The sequence below is a fragment of the Hordeum vulgare genome, chromosome 7H (assembly GCF_904849725.1).
Source record: "Hordeum vulgare subsp. vulgare chromosome 7H, MorexV3_pseudomolecules_assembly, whole genome shotgun sequence".
Lineage (NCBI taxonomy): Eukaryota > Viridiplantae > Streptophyta > Magnoliopsida > Poales > Poaceae > Hordeum > Hordeum vulgare.
Genome location: NC_058524.1, coordinates 594,140,129 through 594,159,275, shown reverse-complemented (window position 1 = coordinate 594,159,275; position 19,147 = coordinate 594,140,129). Strand labels below are relative to the sequence as shown.

General features: G+C 40.8%; 2 protein-coding genes across 2 annotated transcripts; one reads left to right on the top strand and one right to left on the bottom strand.

Annotated features, from left to right (window-relative positions):
• Positions 1–3,455: 3,455 nt before the first annotated feature.
• On the top strand, positions 3,456–4,369 carry LOC123410940 (agglutinin isolectin 3-like). Its single transcript, XM_045103864.1, has one exon. The coding sequence runs from the start codon at positions 3,501–3,503 to the stop codon at positions 4,140–4,142; it is 642 nt and encodes a 213-aa protein (XP_044959799.1). The 5' UTR covers positions 3,456–3,500; the 3' UTR covers positions 4,143–4,369.
• A 12,862-nt stretch (positions 4,370–17,231) lies between these two features.
• On the bottom strand, positions 17,232–18,885 carry LOC123412100. The gene is made up of 4 exons (XM_045105048.1): positions 18,532–18,885; positions 18,044–18,445; positions 17,617–17,956; positions 17,232–17,533 (listed from the first exon to the last, which is right to left on the bottom strand). The coding sequence occupies exons 1-4, from the start codon at positions 18,870–18,872 to the stop codon at positions 17,357–17,359; spliced, it is 1,260 nt and encodes a 419-aa protein (XP_044960983.1). The 5' UTR covers positions 18,873–18,885; the 3' UTR covers positions 17,232–17,356.
• Positions 18,886–19,147: the final 262 nt, after the last annotated feature.

The window sequence follows — 19,147 nt, the reverse complement described above, 5'->3', positions numbered from 1 at the left end:
ACCAAGGCTCATGGCATGTATATTGATGAGTACTTAAACCATATGCAGGAATTCGCTGACATAACATACGTGTACCGGCACGGGGCTCCTCTCGTCAAACCTTAGTTACTCAATGAGCTACCAACAAAAATACGAAGATTGCATGACTGGTACATGCGAGAATGTGCTGAACAACAAAGCTGGATCTATTGTGCATATAAAAACGAGCATTTTGGGCATGGAGATGACGTGCTAATGATTGAATTCGACGAATTATTTCAGTTATACAAACAAGACGCCCTCGACAAATCTATCATCGGTGTTTATTGTTTGTAAGTATTATTAGTTTATGTCATTAAGTCTTACTCAGCTCGTTCGTTGCATGTATAATCTTACTCATCACTATATTAATTTTGCAGATTGAAGATTCTCGAATGCAAAAGAGCACGAATCTATGACATTGGGTTCATTGACCCATATTTCATTCATGACAAAAGTCTCGCACTGGATCCCAGTGAGACAGAGAATAAGTTGGTACAAGGGTTAAGGCTTTTCGCTAACAAAAGGGAAATACTATTTCCTTACAACTTCAAGTGAGTGTTACTATACACAAATTCTATTTTCGCTTACTCGATGTTATTAAGTGTATAATTGACTCGTTATACGTGCGCAGTTCCACTTTATTCTGTTAATCATTGTACCTGACGAGGGGCTAGTAAAAGTCATGGATCCGAAACGCACATCCCTCGCTGAATGGACGAACATGCAGGAATGCCTTCAGAGATAATTTCAATAATTATGGCACTATATCGACAACTTTTCGTTCATTTCCTGATAGCAAGCAATTAATAAAGAACTCCGTTATTCATTTCATTTTCTTGGCAGGGCTTGGAAACGGTTCACCGCCAAGTGTTGGGGTGTTTGAAAGCGAGAGCTTACATTTAAACAAATGGATGTAAGTAACTACTAGCTAGATTCGCGCATCTCTTTATTCTAGTTTCAATACCATTATCGTTCTTGATTATGTTTTTGATTGAACTTTGTTCTCGTAAAGTGCTTGAGGCGGGAACATGAGAACAATTTATGTGAATACTATGTTTGCGAGTTCATTCGCCAGACGATCCATGAGACGGGCAAAAACCGGGACATAAAAAAAATTGAAGTACGATAAACAATACTCACAACTTTATTTTATTACCGTCAATTGTGTTCGGTTTCATTGATATATATTGACCCCTTCTATAAATTAGATTGAACGGTTGCGGGACGGTCTTCTACCACAGGAACGTGTACGAGCAATTCAAGAGAAAATTGCCGGATTCTTAGATGCAGATGTCCTAGATGTGAAGGGAGAATATTATTGCCCGTCGATGCAATTCAGATGAAATGTTAAAAGTGTAAAAGAGATGCATATGTGCATGTGTAACTTGTGTCTACATTTTGTAATATGTTCGACAAAGCACGACACATGAGATGGTGTAATATATTCGTGACGATGATGTGCAATATAGTTGTTCCTTTATTGTTGTGTATGTATCATCCAATTTAGTGCAAAATAAGAATTAAAAAGTACCCAAAACAAATAAATAAGAAAATAAGGGGCAGCAAAATAGCCCCATCCAATTTAGTGCAGAATCCTAAACCCTAAAAAGTGTTTAAAAAGGCAGCATTAAATTGTTGGCACTTTTTAATTCTAAACCCTAAACCCTAAACTCTAGACCCGGTTCGTAATAAGAACCGGGATTAATTACACCCCCCCCCCCCCCCGTCACGTGGAGGAAAATTAGCCTCGGTTTGTGACAGAACCGGACTAGCATTAGTCCCGCTTTGCTAATCTGAACCGAACCAGGGCTAAAATCCCAACCGAAGCGGAGCTATAGCCCTTTTTCTACTAGCGAATCTTCATTTCATGAATCAACCCTTAATTTATATGGAGAGTCAAACTAGCACGTGGAGAGATTTGGTGACCGGTTTCTGCGTTCATTGCTGCACCTCATCGACACACTGGGTATCAGATGCTAATATAATAAACTAATGGAAAGATAATTTCAATTTTAGAGCTTATGAGGTCGAAGCATCGCTTGCTGGGAAAGATAAGATCTCAGCTCAGCTCCCGAAAATAGATCGTATCATATATGATCATTTTTAAGCATATCACTTCACATGGCGCTTTAATTATCAGATCATATTTTCCGTTGGTAACACATGCATCGTTTCAAAATAATTTAAGTTACACTCCCTCCGTTTCAAAATAAGTATCAGTTATATAATATAAAATTATATTAGCTTAGTATTAAATTTGTAACACTTATTTTATAACGGAGAAAGTAAATAATTTATGACTGCATGCGTCGTTCGATATAGAGACCAGGGGCTATCCCCTTTCGAAAAATATATAGTTAAGTGCAATTAGAAATTCTAAAATCCTTTAAAGCTTTACGATTTGCATAGACATTTGGCTTCACAAGCAGGCAAAGTGAAGTACTTATTATATGTTATCCCCATTTGAAATAAATTGCACTGCACACAAGACACAACCTTCATTTCATGAATCAATCTTTAATTTATATGGAGAATCAAACGAGCATGTGGAGAGATTTGGTGACCGGTTTTTTGCATTCATTGCTGCAGTATATTACCTCATCGACACACTTGGTATCATATGCTAATCCCCTATTCTTAAATAGCTATAACCCATTAGCTGATTTTTCCTTTTCATACAATAATGCCAAATAATTAATTTATGCATGGAGTCATAAGTTACTTTTTCCATTAATATCTTCATGCAAAATATATCACCTCATGCATTATTTTTTCCCAGGAAATTAAGTTATAGCTACAACCCACTAGCTAATTTTCCTCTTCATGCAACAATGCCACATCATCAAGTTATGCATGAAGTCCCACTAATCTCTTCATGTAAAATATATCACCTCATTTTTCTCAGGGAATTAAGTTATAGATGCAACCCACTAGTTAATTTTCCTCTCCATGCAACAATGCCACGTCATAAAGTCATGCATGAAATCATAAGTTAGTTTGTCCATTAATCTCTTCATGTAAAATATATCACCTCATGCATTATTTTTTCCCAGAAAAGTAAGTCATGTAAGAAAGTTTTATATTTATTTTTTCATTAATTTTAGTCTTCTACCACTTATCCATACATTAATTAATATAAGGTTAATGCGCCGGCATTGTCTAGTATAATAAACTAATGGAAATATAATCTCAATTTTAGAGCTTATGAGGTCAAAGCATAGCTTGCTGGGAAAGATAAGATCTCAACTCAGCTCCCGAAAATAGATCGTATCATATATGATCATTTTTAAGCATATCACTTCACATGGCGCTTTAATTATCAGATCATATTTTCCGTTGGTAACACATGCATAGATATTCCCAGGCACATGGCGAGGTGTCACCGACTCCCTATATAATGGAGCCTTGCATTCGGCATTTCCATCAACACACCTTGTCAACACATCCAGTAAAGCACACATCCAGGAAGAAACCTAGCGATGAAGGGCCTCTTGTTGTGCACGCTTGCACTTGCCTTTGCGGCGGTGACCACCCACGCCCAGCTGCAGTACTGTGATAAGCGCTGCGGCAAGCAGGCCGACGGCATGGAGTGCCCCAACAACCTCTGCTGCAGCAAGGATGGATACTGCGGCCTGGGCGCCAACTACTGCAGCGCTGCCGCCGGCTGCCAGAGCGGCGCCTGCTACAACAACAAGATGTGTGGCGCGCAGGCTGGTGGTGCATTGTGCCCTAACAACCACTGTTGTAGCTCGAGTGGTCGTTGTGGCTATGGCAGTGAATACTGCAGTGGCAGCCGCGGCTGCCAGAGCGGTCCTTGTTGGGCTGACCTCAAGTGTGGCCACCTGGCCAATGGTAAGCAATGCCCCAATAATCTTTGCTGCAGCCGACAAGGTTATTGTGGCCTAGGACCGGAGTTCTGCGGTGGTGCCTGTCAAAACGGCGCCTGCAGCACAGACAAGCCGTGTGGCAAAAATGCTAATGGTGCACGGTGCACCAACAACTATTGTTGTAGCCAGTATGGATTTTGCGGGCTTGGCAAAGATTACTGTGGTACAGGCTGCGAGAGTGGTGCATGCTACACTCCTTCCTTCCTGGCTGACATCCTCAAGTGTCTACCTTGAATTGTTGTCATGCATGGAAGTATGAGTGTTGCAATGAGGAGAAATAATCAGTGGCAATAGCTAATATTATTGTCTCAAATTAAGTTTTACCTGTACCAGCTATATATCGTTGTCAAATGTCGAGCTATCAATAATTTCCCTAATTAGCACTATTATGTTTTGTTGTCATTGTGTAATGTTATTGTATGATCTGGTATAGTACTATATATCGCCACTTGTTTTGGTTTGCTGCTTCTTGGCCGACATGTTTTGTGGTGATGATGGAATATGGGAATGATTTTATTTCAATATACAACTGGTGTTGCCATATCTTTACCTGTTTTGTACTCATGGTTATTAATTGTTCAGAAAAAAACAGAAAGAAATACGGTATAACTTTCAATAGAATGAACTTCAAACAAATTGTTTGGCAGCAGCGCCACAAACAAAATCACGGTGAACAAAAAAATGGAATCACTGGATCATTTTTTTAGTTGCTACAAATTGAACTATTGAAGGTGAATTACCGGTGTAGCAAACGAGAGGGTTGACTACCGTTGACACTAGATCCCAGACGCTAAAACACATTTATGTGTGTTGTGGTGGTAATTTCAATTTGGATATTTAGAGAAGACAGCAAAAGCCCACAATATTGCGCAGTGGGTATTACACCCAATAAGAGGGACTTGTGCGCCCTCTCGCGCTAGCTACGTTGGACCGACCGGGAAAGTACCTAGCAATTGGACGAGGCAAGGAAAGGAAGCACACGATGTCTATCATGGTTGGCCCATGAGTCGTATACCCATTCGCCATTGGAGTTGGAGAGGGTGGGAGGGAGAAAGAGAGAGGGGGAGAGAGGAAGAGAGCAAGATAGAGAGAGTATCCGTTCTTAAGGGCTCTCCCAACGGATCATGTCTTATAGCATGTTATCATAGGAGGTATAAATACTTAAGAAACAATTACCCCAATTCATTGTTTCTGAGGAGTTGTACCACAATTTAGTGATTTCAGTTGCATGCATATATATGATTGCTTTAACAATTTATTTGCCTACAACCACGTACAAAGGTTGTATATTAGCTAAGATACAACCTTCATCTCTCTCTTCAATAAGAAATATGCCACATCAGCGAAAATATAATTGTGCTAGGAAACTTGCATTGGGAGAGCCCTAATCTCACATGCATCCTCCTCCCTCTTCTTGTATTTTCCTCCCGAAAGTGGCAGCTAGAGTTGCCATCGTTCCCGCTGTTTGGCGCCTCATCCAGGATCCTCTGGCGCTGGACTCGTGAGACCCACTTCTTCCCCAGCTGGCTTCTCAACTTCATGACAAGGCTCGACACGGCTGCTCCTTGCGACTCCGGTGGCAAGGCATGATGCTGCCACTCCCCTATGACCACTCATCGGTGCTGCTCCTCCATGTAAAACGATGTGATGTCATTCCTCTCAAACCCGAGCTGAGTCTCTCTTTCCTTACCGGCCTCACTGTTGCTCCATCCCTCTGTCCTAGGTCGATCCTCCTCTACGACCTTAACTGGTACTCACTCAGACCTTGCTGGTATATTCTTGTGCTTGGTGATAATTGAGATTAATCGATAATTGATCTATGAATTTGTGTGTTATTGATGACTGATCTATAGATTTGTGTGTTGGTGATAATTGATCTATGGATTTATAAAATTTATGGGTTGGTGATTATTTATCAACTATCAACATTTGGTTTTATGACAATAAGGGGATTTGTTTCTCAAGCAGTGGGTAGCTGTTGCCCGCAAGGTGGTGGCCCTTCCCTGCTCGTTGAGTAGCAGCAAGCCACTTTCTAATTTCCCCCTCCCATGAAGGATATGGCTAGGTTTTATTTGATTGATCCTCGCCGTGTTTCATTGTCTCTGTGTACACATGTACTTATGTGTGTCTTCCTGAGGTTGCTTTGGGTTTCCTCAGGTATACTGAGCACACAAGATTGGTCTCCAATTCATATTGTCATCATCACCAAAAAATACTAAGGAAGAAAATTACACTTTCAAAGGTGTTGGCGAGAGAACTGAAGCAAAAGAGTGGAGGGCGGCATCCTTTTATTGGCCGTCGTGTACTTCATTAAAAGCATCTCCAACAACCTTTGTATATTGCATTGCTAAAAACTTGTTATACCAAGAGAAGAGAGAGGGGTTATAAAGCTAACATGTTTTTTGTTTTGGTAGCCTATGAATATTAGATTGCTATATTTGCATAAAACACATAATGACATGTGGAGACAGTTTGTCATAGACACATTACACACTAGCATACGTACATGTATATGTATACTAGCACAACTCGCGTCCATGTATACATGCACACGCGCATACACTTACACACATGCAACACACACACATACACATGTAGCACACACGCGTACACATGCAGCACACACGGGTACACGTACACAAAAAACACGTACACGTACACACGCGCGCACATACGCACACACACAACACGCGCGCAACACACACTAGTATACGGACCCACCTGTCATTGAGACAAAGTGAGGCCTGCTGAAAATTTACAAAGTGGCATTTGGCTTGCAAATATGCAAAGTGTGGGTGCAAATATAATAAGTTTTGTAAAAAAAATTGGTAGGGAACTACTTATACAAAGGTTGTTGGAGAAGGTTTTTTGACCAAGATTTGTAAAATAGATGAGTGCAAACATAATAAGGCTGTTGGAGATGCTCTAAGGAGGCAGCTGGCGAGGCGACAGACGGGAGACTATGGACAGTCAAATGGCGAGTCCTAGAGTAACAAACGCTAGCGTGGGCTGCTTGCATGCCTTCCGTTTTCTTAGAGCATCTATAGACGGACCCTTTAAATAACTCCTCGTACGTCTGCGGACTGTTTTCAACCGGACCCCTCATATCGTTTCTATATGACCGTACTGTCCGCGAACCCTCGTATTCATCTCAAATATGAGAAGGGTATGAGGGTTCACGGATGTGTCCGGTCAGTGTGTTACATAGGACGCGACCCCACTCCAAACCATCTTTTTCTTTTCTTTATTCATTTTTTTCTCTCTCTCCACCAATCACGTGCAAGTGACCGAACATATGAGGAAGAAAAAAAAGGAGAAATGCGACTGCGTGGACGGACAAATAGAAAACACTTACTAATCGGACACGTCCGCGGGTATTTAAAAAGCCGGATTTGCAAGGTCCAGCTATAGATGCTCTTAGACTGCAGCGACACCACACATGAATTTTTCCTGCCTGCTCACACACAAGGCAGGAGATGATGCAGTATGACAGGCATCCAATGGGCCGGCCAAGGAAATTAGATGGAGTGACATTAATGGTGGAATGCCCGTCGGCGGTGGTTCTTCATAGAAGGCCGAGAATCCGACGGGCACCCTGAGCTACCCCTCCCTGGACCGCTGCAGGGGAATGTGCAAGCGGCCAGGGTACAATCTTTGTCACTACTTTGATCAATCATATGACTGCCAAGGCGGCTCGGTTCACTTCTGTGAAAGAAAACAAGCGAAAAACCAGAAATAATAAGCCATGTGCAATCAGCAGGAAATTGGGAAACAAAAATATAAGGAATAATTTGTGACACAGGTTTCCCTAAATTGAGTAAATTGGGTCAAAGTTGTCACAAAAGAGAAACTAGAGGGTGAGAAATAGAATGAACTCCTTGCAAATTTACCAAGTGTCCAAAATCCGGGGACTGATAATTAATAACATCGATGATTTGATATTGTGATTCGATGCCCGCGGTGACGCCTTTGGGTGTCCCCGAACCTTCCTGGAGGGCGTCGGGGCTACCCTTCCTCGCGCCTCGTCGCGTATCGGGGGAAACTCTTGGCAGCAGTGTCGTCATCGTCGCATTTCTTTTTGGAGGTGTTGATCGGTACCAGCGCTTTGGAGTCCTGGAGCTTGGTGGGAGACTTTTGGTGGACGCAGCGGTCGCGAGTCTTTTGCGTTTTTTGTCGATCCGCCGGTGTCGGCATTTGTTTCTTTTGTATTTTCTTTTCATTTTTTTTGGATGTGACTGTGTTGTTTTCGTTTCAACACCTATCGTTTGATGTTCTGAGTGTTTGCTTTGTAATACAAAGCAAGAAAAAAAAATCCTTTTTTGTTGATATTGTGATGTATGGTAAGGTGGTTAACTCAAATACTAATGCTAAAGAACGTTATGCAGAGTTCATTAATTAAATAAGGGGTTATCATGAAATTCAAATATGAGCACAGCAACGATTGTTATCCCCAGAGAATTGATTCTTCCCGAGCATGGATTTGTCAGCTACGGAACAGTAGTACTCCCTCTGTTCAGGTGTGTTGGGCACCTAAGGAGGAGCACCGCGATCTAGGCACAAAAAGTTTGGGCTGGGTAAATAATTTAAATCATAAAAGAAACCAATCACCATCTAAGTCTTTCTTTACAAAACACTACAATAAATCAAACAATTATAGTTGGCGGTTTGGCTAACCCATGAATTTAATTTATAACATGCAATCAATCCCATGCTAGAGTAATTAATTGGGATTAAGTTTAAGAAGAGAAGGATTGCATGCTGTGGTCCAACGTTTATCATGAAAGGGTTAATTAGGAAGATTAATGCACCTATAATGACATAGGCCACTCATGCTTTTGAAATTTTAGAATTCTCTTATGTGCCCAACACACCTACCTAAACAGAGGGAGCAGCTAATGTGGGTTGAGAAAAGGTTGCTGCCCCAGCTGCAGGGTGCAAACAGAGGCAACACCAGGACTAGAAGAAAGAATTATGTTCCATGCATGTCTATTAAGATCTGTACTTTTTTTGGTTTTATCATTTAATCAACAGAAAGCTTCCAGTAAAAGAAAAATCAAGGAAACACAAATTGATGAAGGACTATATATATGAATCATCTTAATTGTTAAATTGTGATCCAAATTCTACCGTATTGGACTAGACGTAGTGCAAACGGTGTGGGCCTTTGCGTTGGTACTGTCGCGTACGAGTACAACTCGTTTACTTGTCCTCCAAGGACTCTTATGTATTGCCCCTTATATATACTCCATGTAGTCGCATCTAAAGACGGCATGTCGTCTCGTGTTTGTAATACTCCTCCTCATAGTGATTGCGTCCGTGGTTTTCTCCCGCAAGGGTTTCCACGTAAAAATCTGTGTCTCTCGTGTCTCATTGATTTCGTTTTATTTAACAAGTGGTATACAGAGTTGAGGTTCTACAGATACGAGAATCGTTTGAGACGGGAGAAGCAAGGGTTACGTCCGTCGGGCGTTCCGTCCATTCCGACTCGAATTCGATTTCCGCTCCTGCAGCCGTACGCGAAGCCGAGTTCGACAGGTTTTCCGCCGAGCCGCAGTACACCAGGTGTATAAAAGCAAGTACAATAGAGCTGAGTCAGCTGGCTATAAGGAATGAAAATAGTATATTTTTGCTTAGTTGAAGGAGTATGAAGAGGAGAGAGAAGGTAAGCGGGCTCTTAGTTAAGAGCCAGCTCTAGCACGTGCTCCTTGGCACTTTGTGAAAATGAAAAGAAGGTCATATAATAAATAAGTAGTACACTTTTCTAACCAACTATTATACATGCTAGTTATAAGATGGGTTATAGGTGACATGGCATGATCTTACAGCCGGCAGCCTGCTTTACTATTGTACTTGCTCTAAATCCGCCATGCGCTGTTGCTGCGTATCGGCCGAAGCCGTGCGCTGTCTCCTGTGCGTCGATCCGCCGAGTACCGAGGCCGCAGCTGTTCCTACGTCGCCGAACCGCTGTTCCCTGATCCTGATTCCTGTTCGCTCCACGCCCTCGCCTCGGTTTCCTCAAGTTGCTGCTGCTGTCCACGTGAAGATCGAAGCGCTACAGGGCCAAGGCTGCAGCTAGTACAAAATACTACTCACGTGGAGGAGCAGGCTGGTTACTAGTTTGACTTTGTCATCCCCAATTGCTACATCCACTGCCCAATAGTACCAGATTTATCTACTCATGGCATCCATGAAGTACGATCTTCCGTTGCTGCATCGTGACACAAGGTTTACCCTATGGCAAGTCAAGATGCGGGCGTTGTTGGCGCAGGCCGACTATGATGATGCACTGGATAGTTTTGGGAAGAATAGAATTGAGGATTGGACTGCTGAGGAGAAAAGAAGGGATCGTAAGGCTTTGTCACAAATTCAACTCCATTTGCATAATAATATTTTGCAGGAAGTTTTGAGCGAGAAAACCGCCGCCGCTCTATGGTTAAAGCTGGAAGGGATTTGCATGACTAAAGATCTCACCAGCAAGATGCATCTAAAGCAAAAATTATTCATGCACAGGTTACCCGAGGGAGGTAACGTTTTGAATCATATTTCAGAATTTAAAGAGATCATATTCGATCTAGCTGCAATGGAGGTTACGTATGATGAAGAAGATACTACTTTAATGTTACTTTGTTCGCTGCCAAGTTCTTATACCAATTTTTGAGACACCATATTATACAGTCGTGATACTCTCACGCTTAATGAAGTTTATGAAGCTTTGAACTCTAAGGAGAAGATGAAATTAATGGTGCCTCATGATGGTTCAAGTTCATCCCAAGCCGAGGGATTATCTGTTCGTGGCAGGACAAAGGAGAAGAACTCACATAATGGAAACCATGGCAAAAGTAAGAACGACCAGAGGGGCCGGTCGCAATCCAGAGACAAGAAGCAATCTTGCAGGTATTGCAAGAGAGACGGACATGACATCTCAGAATGTTTCAAGTTGCAGAACAAGGAAAAGAGGAATGGTACGTATAAACCGAGAGGTAACAAACAAGGTGAAAATTCTGCCAATGTTGCTCGTGATGAAAGTTCCGATGATGCTCTTGTTGTTATTGCTGGATGTGCTGAGACCAATGATGAGTGGGTACTTGACACTGCGTGTACATTTCATATATGCTCGCATAGAGATTGGTTTACTACTTTTGATTCTACTATTGCCGCTGGTTCCGTTTTGGGTTTTGATAATTCACCATGCAAGATTGAAGGCATTGGTTCCATTCGAATCAAGATGTTTGATGGCACAATCAGAACTTTGACAGATGTTCGGTATATTCCGAAGATGAAGAGAAATCTTATCTCTGTGAGTGCCCTTGATGGAAAGGGGTACAAGTATTCAGGTGGAGATAACGTTTTGAAGGTCATCAAAGTTTCTCTCATTGTGATGAAAGGTGACTTAAGTTCGACCAATGGTCTTTATTACCTTCGAGGTCTACCGTTTCAGGTAACACTACTCCGGTTATTTCCAAGAATTCTGATTGTGATACTTCTAACCTTTGGCATATGCGTCTTGGACATATGAGTACCTTCGAGGTTCTACCGTTTCAGGTAACGCTACTCCGGCTATTTCCAAGAATTCTGATTGTGATACTTCTAACCTTTGGCATATGCGTCTTGGACATATGAGTGAACTTGGTTTGACAGAGTTAAATAAGAGAGGTCTTCTTAAAGGATATCAAACTGGTAAATTGAAATTTTGTGAGCATTGTATCTTCGGCAAGCACAAGAGGGTGAAGTTCAACACTTCGACTCATACAACTGAAGGTATTCTTGATTATGTGCATTCTGATTTATGGGGAACATCTCGCAAAAAGTCACTAGGTGGTGCTAGTTATATGTTGACTATTATTGATGATTATTCGAAAAAGGTTTGGCCTTATTTCTTGAAGCATAAATGGAAACCTTTCTCAGCTTTTAAGGAGTGGAAGATTATGATTGAGAGACAAACTGAAAAGAAGGTAAAAATACTTCACACTGATAATGTTATGAAATTCTGTTCTAAGCAATTTGGGAATTATTGCAAGTTTGAAGGCATTGTTAGACACCACACCGTTCCTTATACTCCTCACCAAAACGGTGTTGCTGAGCGTATGAACATGACCATTATTTCCAGAGCCCGTTGCATGTTGTCCAATGCAGGTTTGCATAGGCGTTTTTGGGCTGAGGCCGCTTCCACTGCTTGTTATCTCATCAACCGTTCACCATCTATTCCTCTTAATAAGAAAACTCCAATTGAGGTATGGTCTGGTTCACCTGCTGATTATTCACAGTTGAGAGTTTTTGGTTGCACTGCTTATGCTCATGTTGATAATGGAAAGTTGGAGCCTAGGGCTGTTAAGTGCATCTTTCTTGGTTATAAATCTGGTGTTAAAGGTTTTAAATTATGGAATCCTGAAACACAAAAGATTGTTATTAGCAGAAACGTTATCTTTAATGAATCTGCTATGCTACATGATGTTCCATCTACTAATGTTCCTGTTGAGAGTGAACAACAGTCTACTGTTCAACAACCTACTATTCAGGTGGAGCATGTTATTGATTCAGGTGATACTTCTGATAAGGAAAATATTGGTGCACATGATGAACCCATCTTTGATGATGAACATGTCACTCCAAATCAGCCTATTGTTCCACCCAGTTGGAATCTCGCACGTGACAGAGTTAGGCGGGGTATTAATGCACCTAAAAGGTTAATTGAGGAGTGCAATATTGTTTCTTTTGCTTTATCTATTGCAGAAGAAATTGAAGGTAATGCCGAGCCTTCTTCACATTCCGAGGCTATTATTTCTGGTGATAGTAATAAGTGGATGACTGCTATGCATGATGAGATGGAATCACTTGAAAAAAATGGCACTTGGGATTTAGTAAGATTACCTAGAGAGAAGAAACCTATTCGTTGCAAGTGGGTTTTCAAAATAAAGGAAGGTGTTTCTCCTAATGATGAGGCAAGATATAAAGCAAGGTTGGTTGCTAAAGGTTATAGCCAAATTCCAGGTATTGACTATAACAAAGTCTTTTCTCCTGTTGTGAAGCATATCTCTATTCGCACTTTACTTAGTATTGTTGCCATGAATGATTTTGAGCTTGAATAATTGGATGTTAAAACTGCATTCTTACATGGAGAATTAGAAGAGGATATTTATATGGAACAACCTGAAGGTTTTGTTATTCCTGGAAAAGAAAAGCTTGTCTGTAAGTTAAAGAAATCTCTTTATGGATTGAAACAATCCCCTCGACAGTGGTACAAGAGATTTGACACCTTTATGCTCTCTCAAGGTTTCAATCGGTCTAGTTATGATAGCCGTGTTTATTTGAAAATTGTCAATGGTTCAGCTATTTATTTGCTCTTTTATGTTGATGATATGTTAATTGCTGCAAAGAGCATGTGAGAGATTGATGAACTAAAGAAGCAATTGAGTAATGAATTTGAGATGAAGGATTTGGGTGCAACAAAGAAAATACTTGGCATGGAAATATCCAGAGATAGACCGTCTGGAAAATTATATCTCAGTCAGAAGGGATATATTGATAAAGTTCTTCGTCGTTTTAATATGTACTCCCTTCGTTCCTAAATATAAGTCTTTCTAGAGATTTTACTAGTAGACTACATACGGATGTACATAGACATACTTTAGAGTTTAGATTCATTCATTTTGCTTCGTATGTAGACTCCTAGTGAAATCTCTTAAAAGACTTATATTTAGGAACGGAGGGAGTATAATGCCAAGCCAGTAAGTACTCCGTTAGCTGCACACTTCAATTTATCATCAGCCTTATGTCCTGAGTCAGATGCAAATATTGAGTACATGTCTAGAGTTCCCTATTCGAGTGCAATTGGTTCACTTATGTATGCCATGGTTTGTTCTCGTCCGGATTTATCTTATGCACTGAGTGTTGTTAGTAGATACATGGCTAATCCTGGAAAAGAGCATTGCAATGCAGTTCAGTGGATTTTCAGATACCTGCGAGGTACTTCTAATGCTTATTTACAGTTTGGGAAAACTGGAGATGCACTTGTTGGTTTTGTTGATTCTGATTTTGCTGGTGATTTGGATAAGAGAAGATCGCTCACAGGTTATGTTTTCACCATTGGTGGTTGTGCTGTGAGTTGGGGAGCAACTTTGCAGTCTATTGTGGCTTGTTCCACTACTGATGCCGAGTATATGGCTATTTTTGAGGCATGCAAAGAAGCTACCTGGTTGAGAGGTTTGTACACTGAGCTTTGTGAAATTCATCTTGCCCTACCATATTTTCTGACATTCAAAGTGCTATATATCTTACAAAGAATCCAATGTATCATGAGAGAACAGAGCACATTGATGTCGGATTTTACTATGTTCGAGCTGTTGTTGCTAAAGGTGATTTGAAGGTATGCAAGATAAGTACTCCCTCCATCACAGTTTGTAGGGCGCCTTTTCAAAAACAGATTTTTTCACAATCCCATGGAAATAGGGCACACCTCCTTAACTACTCCTATTAATTGGGCGCATTAGTACTACTCCTTCAAGCGCTGGTTAGTGGGAACGTGATTTGCTTTGTCCTCCCGCATCAAGTGTGAACATGAGTGCATGTGAGGCATGCAAGTGTGAACACAAGTGCTAGTGGGAATTGTTTTGTCCTCGCATGCAAGTGTGAACATGAGTGCAATGTGAGGCATGCAAGTGTGAACATGAGTGCATGTGAGGCATCCTCTCTCTCTCCTTCGGCTGCCATGTGAGGTATCACTAGTGGGGATAGGGCCTTTAGTCCCGGCCATTAAGGGGCTTTAGTCCCGGTTCACCAACCGGGACTAAAGGGGCGGGACTAAAGGCCTAACCTTTAGTCCCGGCCCTGTTCCAAGCCGGGACCAAAGGTGCTCCACGTGGCCGCCTCGGAGGGAGTACCTTTAGTCCCAGTTCTACTTACGAACCGGGACTAAAGGATCCGTCTGTTTTTTTTGTTTGTTTGACCTGAAAAGGTAGATTTTTTTTTATTTTTTTTCAAATTTTATTTTTGAATATTTTTTATGTTTTATTCCAATTTTATAATCTTTGAATTATTTGACAATTTAATCTCTAATTACCCATCCTCACTGCTCTAGCGTGGATCACTCATCATTTCAAACCGTCTAACTTCCCGGCCGATCACCCATCCTTTCACTACTTCAGCCCGAGCACGCTTAACTTTCTGGTTCTCTCGCCCATAGTTGCCAAGTGTGCACTTGTTGTTTTCCTGACAATAGTAAGCTATCAATCCTAAACAACTTGGGTCACATGATTTAATTTTTTGAATTACAAACAATTATTAAAATTAACTTAATAAGTAACAATAGTAGTGAATTTCAATGAAAACAACCTAATATTTTTAAATAAAATTATTTTTCTTTTTTTTGGAAAAAACTTCTTTTTGAAATAACTTTTTTCCATTTGGAATTTTGAGCATGTGAGAAAACTTCACCAGGCAAGCCCGGGTGAAATCGAGTACCAATTGTTTCTAGTTTTTTTATATATTAATTTCTTTTGGACGTCGTATGCAAAAGTTATGGCCGTTTATTTTTTTTCCTTTTTTTGCAAAAACGGTCAAAATTCATATCTCAAAATTTCTATACCGACTAGACACTAAAACCTAACAACATCTCAAAGGATTTTATTTTTTGAAGATTTTATCATTTTTGTTTATTTTTTGAAGATTTTATTATTTTTGTTTATTTTCTACAAAACTCAAAGTATCAAGGTTTCAGACGAAAACCCATCTGCTACAAAGGCATTTTTAAAAAATTAATTGAACTGTAGATTTTTTTGTGCATTAAATATGCACCATGCTACAACATGTTAAAATCTACAGAAAGAACTAACTAAAAATAATAAAAAACAACAATTAAATGACTAAAACAACTATATAAGCAAAACAATAATTCTTTAATTAAAATTCTAATTTAAATTATTCTAAAAATAACCAAATAAATCTTACTGTGACAATAATCTAACACATGAGTGGGAGCAAAAAGAAATAAATTAAAAACTATTTGGAAACTCAAGTTATTCAAAAACTGGGTTTGAAGCAAATTTAAACAAATTCAAATTTAAACCATTCAGATTTGAAAACTAATGGCACAAACAGAAACTAGACAAAATTTTGAATCTAATGCAAAAAGAATCAATAAAAAACATCAAATATCCTAAAAGATATAAGCAATTTAAAACAGAAACTACAAACAAGAATTTAAAAACAGAAAAAAAAATCTAAACACCTTTAGTCCCGGTTCGTGTCACGAACCGGGACTAAAGGTCTACCCTTTAGTCCCGGTTCAAGACACCAATCGGGACTAAATCCTCCAAACCCTTTAGTCCCGGTTCGAGACACGAACCGGGACTAAAGGTCCAAGACACGAACCGGGACTAAATCCTCCAAACCCTTTAGTCCCGGTTCGAGACACAAACCGGGACTAAAGGCTGCTTACGGGCCGGGACCAAAGCCTCGTGCGATTTGGGGCGACGTGGCCGGGCCTTTAGTCCAGGCCAAAGGCCCTTTTTCTACTAGTGTATAAAACCGGTGCCATGCGTGGTGGAGATTGCTCCCTTCTAGTTTCTCCCTCTCTCTCTCTCCTTCGGCTCCCTTGTGGTGGAGATTGCCATGGAGGAGGTGCAAGGCATGGTGGAGATTGCCATGGAGGAGGTGCAAGGCGTGGTGGAGGTTGCTGCCATGGAGGAGGTGCAAGGCGTGGTGGAGGTTGCTGCCATGGAGGAGGTGCAAGGCGTGGTGGAAGTTGCTGCCATGGAGGAGGTGCAAGGCATGGTGGAAGTTCATGCCGTGAAGGAGATGGTGCAAGAGCAAGAGATGGTATGCAAAACCTACTCCAACCCGACCTCAACTTGTGAGGTGTGCATTCATCCGGCTTTGTGCCTCAAGTGTGGCATCCGTGGTGAGGCTTCCATATTCCTTTGCCCGGGGTGTAGGCTTCCGGTACCAAAAGATTTGCGTTCTTGCACCTCGTGTGGAAATCCTTGCCTCTATGACAATTATTGGTGCAAGGATTGTGCGATTACGGCGGCGATAAACAAAGATGGGATATGCATAAGGTGCCGTCGCAACCCATCTATCTATGTGGAGGAGGAAAAGAAAGTGCATGATGTGCCGGATAGTCAAGTTTAGATTCGCCGGATGATGAAAAAAAAGTGAGTTGTAATGGTTATATATGCTTCAAGTTTATAACATTACATGATCTTATGTAAGAAAATGAGTATGAATATGGTTGTATATGATCTTATGATCTTATATGAAGAGCTGTTTTATATGATTTTGTCATGTAATTTTATATGAAAACAGTCCACAATTTTTTTGATAAGGTTAGTGAAACTAATACTCGAATAGTACTAAATTAGCACCATCACAATATATGGAGTAGCACCATCACAAGAGGTAGTACAAATTATGTTGAGTTCAAGAACTCAATTGCCTGCTCAACATATTCTAGATCAATCGTCAAACGAACCGGGAGAAGTCCTTGTCTCTCTAATGCTTTTTTTCTTCAAGTGAGGAACCGCGTAGTGGATAGACCCCTTGTGCTTGATGATCTCTCTCATGCACGCTTGATGACTCAACCAGATCCTATTGAGCTTTTGATGGGGATACTCAGCTAGGGATTGATTAACCTATGACACATGACAGCAAGAAAACTCAAATCAGTACATAAGCAAATGGAACATATAAATACTGAAATGGAACATTGCAAGACCTTTTGGACAATCTCGGCTAGGGTCTTGGGCATCTTTTTATGGAACATGGCTTGAATTGAGGCAAACCAACCAAGATCTAATATGTTTGTGTCGGGAGAATTAGGAGGTTGGTATATCATCCTAATATCCCAACCACCCCTAGCAGCTTCCTGTAAAAAAAGTGGATCATCTGGTTTTATATGAGTCCTAGCATTGTCCTGCTGTACATAGATGGTGTTCCATCTATCGCTCTGAGGCCACTTTTCCTTTATAGCCGGCAGTACGTATTTCACTAAGTATTCCCGACTTTTCTCCCTGTCCACTGTATGGCAAGGCTTCAACTCCCATGTCCCTCTCAATCTATGGATATAGAAACAAAGTACTCTAAGTAATGTGCGCATAAAAATTTAGAACAAAGTAGGAGTAATAACAAGAACAAGTGCGGACCTGTTTTGACTCTTCTTTTTAGCTTGCACCCACACTGTGTAAGCCCAAACCCCAATCTTGCCAGCAAAAACACAATTGCCTTGAGCATCATACCTCGGTCTAGCCATTGCGGACAAGAACATAATTTTTTGAATGTGGTTTTTATGTTTACATTCCCAGTGTGGTGCATTCTCTCTATGGCTCAAATACATGTTTTGGGTCTTCCGCGTGCGATAAAACAATTTCTCATCTATATGAACCACATCCATATCAGCCCTAAATGTGGGATTGATACCGCCTAGGGACGTTAGGCTACATGGCTCAAGATGCTTTAGAGCATACTCCACACGAGCCCTTTCATTTGCAGCAGTCAAGGCATGCTTCAATTCACTCGTTATTCGTCTAATTTCCTTCATCTTCAACCTACAAGAAAATATAACAACCAATATATCAATGACATACACATTTGACATGTAGAAAATTGACATATATCAATGTATAACACTCACCTCCGCCAAACAGTGGAAGTAGACACGTTCATATGTCCAGCAACTTGTTCTAATGTTGTTCTCTCTCCAGGTGGGATGGCCTCCAATGCATCTAAGTCAAAATTAATCTTCTTCCTTCCTGATTTGAACTTCCGATTGTTTTTTACCCCAGTAATGCCGCCACCTTTTTTAGCCTGCTGCCATACCCTTTGCACTATCCTCCTAGGACATTTACAAGCTAGTGCAACAGCTTTAGAAACTCCATGCTTCAACCTATTACCCGTACCATTACGGGCAATGATCTCACTATATATGTGACGCCTGTCATCGATACGGTACTGTCTCCTTGTTCGACAAAACATCTAGATGCACTGGAAAAATAATTAGACAAACAAAACATATGGAATGTTAGGGAAAGAGAAAAATGTGCTAAATGAGCTTACTCAAATCGATAGGTTGTCTTTGGGTTGGAACAACCTCTTGACTAGGAGGGTATTCGTCGGCATGGGAAAAATTTGGGTTGTATCCAGACCCTCGGTAGCCAATGGTACCCTCATTTCCACCAATACCTTGTTGTAACAGAAAATGAAGCATATTAACCATGTTTTTTTTGTTGATAATGTGCATGAAAATGATC

What these genes read in the sequence shown, in the direction of transcription:
- LOC123410940 (XM_045103864.1), top strand. Translation starts at nt 3,501, where the DNA reads ATGAAGGGCCTCTTGTTGTGCACGCTTGCACTTGCCTTTGCGGCGGTG.
- LOC123412100 (XM_045105048.1), bottom strand. Translation starts at nt 18,872, where the DNA reads ATGTTTTGTCGAACAAGGAGACAGTACCGTATCGATGACAGGCGTCAC. An exon ending in AAAAAGAAGAGTCAAAACAG is followed by an intron (nt 17,957 to 18,043) that starts GTCCGCACTTGT and finishes CTATATCCATAG; the next exon opens with ATTGAGAGGGACATGGGAGT. An exon ending in TAGCCGAGATTGTCCAAAAG is followed by an intron (nt 17,534 to 17,616) that starts GTCTTGCAATGT and finishes CATGTGTCATAG; the next exon opens with GTTAATCAATCCCTAGCTGA.